General features: G+C 45.1%; 1 protein-coding gene across 1 annotated transcript; it reads left to right on the top strand.

The window, feature by feature from the left end:
* Positions 1-1,266: 1,266 nt before the first annotated feature.
* Positions 1,267-2,457, top strand: ISF_10006 (hypothetical protein; the record flags this gene model as incomplete). Its single annotated transcript, XM_018853604.1, has 1 exon — positions 1,267-2,457. The coding sequence occupies one exon, from the start codon at positions 1,267-1,269 to the stop codon at positions 2,455-2,457; it is 1,191 nt and encodes a 396-aa protein (XP_018699206.1).
* Positions 2,458-3,236: the final 779 nt, after the last annotated feature.

Below are 3,236 nucleotides of genomic sequence, written 5' to 3' on the forward strand. Positions count from 1 at the left end.
CTAAAAAGACCTACGGCTAAGTGGTAGAGCAAGTATTATAATCCCTTCCATGCGTACTATGAGCGTACACGATCTATGTCTGGGCCTAGTGTGGCGAAGGAGGAATTAACTGGCTCTCGCTGCTTTGATGGAAACGATAATGTAGATAATGATGTAGACGAGCTCGAATTGTGGCAGTCATTGTGGGAGGACGTAGACGGCGATATCCTCGGCTCTCGCGGATGGCGCTGGATGTTCTGACGATCCACGTTATATCGGTGGAATGCGAGAGGCTGTTTTCGGCAGTAGGGCGGATGGTGACGCCTCTTCGAAATCGGCTCGATGCTGACATCATTGGCATGTGCCAAGTGCTGCGGTCATGGTTACGTGAAGGGGTGATTGAAGATCTTAATGATCTGCTTGTTCCTCCTGACTGATGCGGTGACGCGGCTGAAGTCGAGTCGGAGGGCGAGACGGAAGAGAATGAAAGCAGAGGCTATATATTATAAATCAACGTCAATTTATATCAACTCAACTCAATTAGGTGTCCCAGTTGATCAACGCCCATTGAGGCTCCCAATTGACTAGGTCAACTCAACGCCACTGGGCTTTGCAGTGGATTGAGTTGAGTGGTGTGCAACCTTGTATAATATATTCTTGTAATTCTATACAAAACATTACCTCGGCGCGCTCGGCACTCCGTAGGCATCTTGATGGCATAGGACCCTGTGCTCGGATCTCTGCATCTTAGGTATCTATACCTCGGAAAGCATTAGCCATTCTAGTTTGGCTATTTCGAATGTAACTAGTTTAGGCTGAAGCAGAATGACGAATAGTGTAGCTAACAACTCTTGGCTGCTACTACTAAATTCTATAGAAACAAGTGTGTGCGGGGTACAGTAGCTGCGGGAGACACTAGCTTTTACTACAATCCGGTTCCTTTCTTCATCACGTAATCGTCTCCGTTAGGCTAGTATGGCGCGATTTAAAGTTACAAAAGGGAATAGTTTCTATACAACTTCTATCCCTTAATCGCCTGATTATGTAAACTAGAATAGATGTGTGGGGTAGAAACGGGATACGCACGTTATACGGCTCGATTTATTTTTTTGTATCCCATAATCATTCTTTGTGGAAATAGTGTGGCTGGAGCTAAAGCTTCACCAGGCGTAGCTATATACAGCTGCACCTCTCAACCACGCCGTTGCGCAAATTAGAATCGTCTCTTCAGTATCTCTTGCCTATAAATCGACAGGAGACGAAGTTTACAGAGACAGGATGTCGACAATGCCAAAGCCTTCCGTGGTACTCTATCTGCTCTCGCTCGGTGCTCTCCTCGCACCAGTGCTTCACAGTGTCCAAAGTGGCATGTCCGGCTTGATACTGGACAATGTGCACTCTGCGCATCCGGTCTTGCCAGGTACTGATATTCCGCTGCGGACTAGCTGGACTGGCCTGGCTCTTTTGGATGTCAACTTTTCTGTCATGATTTGCGTCTTTTACGTAATTCTCGACCCTCACAACCTGAGCCTCTTCATTCAAGGGGGGCACTTTTTTGGGCTTTGGATGGCGGCCTGGATCTTGGTTTTGCTGGAGTCGGTGCCGAGTATTAAAGGTTCGACTAACACTCGTCCCCCGCGACGGAGCCGAAAATATGTGATATGGGGCTTGATTATGGAGTTCATGACCGTTGCATTTGGTCTTCCGGCATGGTGTGCTTCCAACCTACAACAGTCTCCAATCGAACCTCGCGCCGCATCCTCACCTTGCTCGGCCTCATCGTTAGACATTGCCGAAATCAAAATGCTGCCCTGGTCTTTCGTCCTCTCTACCGGAATCCCAACATTTCTTATGTTAATCTGCAGGCCGGATGCTGAAGCCGCATTGTTTTCTCAGCAAACCTGGATTTTACTTCGCCTCTTCCACCCGCTTCTATTTGCGACTGCGCACGGTCTCCTCATTACCAAGAGCCAAAGAAGTCGCGAGCAAAACTGCAGTCGACAGGAAGACCCCGGCACGGAGCAAGCTCGCGAATTAAACAAACTTTACACCGTCGCCTTCTGGATAGCTGCCATACCGCACTTGCTAGTGATATCAGGTGTGCTGTTCGCCAAATTCTTCCCTCGGCTGCTACCTGCACCGATCGTCGCCTCCTTATCGGTCGGTGCCTTGTGGCCTGTCGCATCTATATGGCGAAGCGTCTTTGTGAAGGTTGAAAGTACCCAGCAGGGTGTCGCCCTATTTATGACTGCGAATGAGATAATCTCCACCGTGGCGTTATTAGTGTGGGCTTGGAACAGAGGCGGGGCTGCCATACCAAAATCTGGGAGAAACGGCCAACAGAGTCTAAGAATCGGTTTCTGGAAGGCGATTTTCCTGGCTAGTATCTTCGGACCGGGCGCTGCGGCTGTCGCCTATGTACAGCACCGAAATGCAGTGCTGCAGCAGATGACTCTGTCAGACAACAAAAAGAGATAGCTGTGTGGGTGGTGTTTAGTTGTTAAGTAAGAATGCCATTTTCGTGGCAGCCATCTAATAGGAGACATAGGAATTTTAAAGAATAATATACACTCAATCCGTATACGGTTTCTCCTGGGAAACGTTCTCGTATATATAAATTTATATAGAAATAGGAGTATTAATTCATTATTTTATTACGCCCGGTGGCTTCCTGCTAATAGGGCTCACTAGCTATGTCTAAGTAACTCTTTAACTATTCGCCTTATTCCTTCTACTTATTCCTGTCGTTCTCTGATCGCTTCCACTTTATCACTCTATCCTAGTAGCTCGCGTTCTACGTTATTTACTACTAATAACTAACTAGCTTAAGGGCTATTCCCTAAGTGTTTAGAGTCCTATCTATAGCGACTAAAGCGTCGCTAGTTATGTTGTTATAGATATGGCCGTATAGTATGATAAAAAAAGCCTATTCTAGTTCTTAGCTTATTAATTACTAAACCTTACTGTGGCGAGTGTATATTGTATTATTACTCGAATTACCCCTATGTTTAGTTTATAGTTTAGTCCGTCTAATACTAACTTTCTATTACGAACGCATAGGATGCATAGGTGGGGCTAAGTGAGTTAGACTAAGTTAGACACACTAGTACCTAGAATAGGATATAAGGTTATATAACCTAAGAAGTAATTAATAGATCACTTATTAATTACTATAATTAGAAAGATTAAAGGATAAATAAATAATCTAATAATCTTAATAATATAGTAAAGAATAGAATAAATATATAAAAAAGAGA

The sequence above is a fragment of the Cordyceps fumosorosea genome, assembly GCF_001636725.1.
Source record: "Cordyceps fumosorosea ARSEF 2679 chromosome Unknown scaffold_138, whole genome shotgun sequence".
NCBI lineage: Eukaryota > Fungi > Ascomycota > Sordariomycetes > Hypocreales > Cordycipitaceae > Cordyceps > Cordyceps fumosorosea.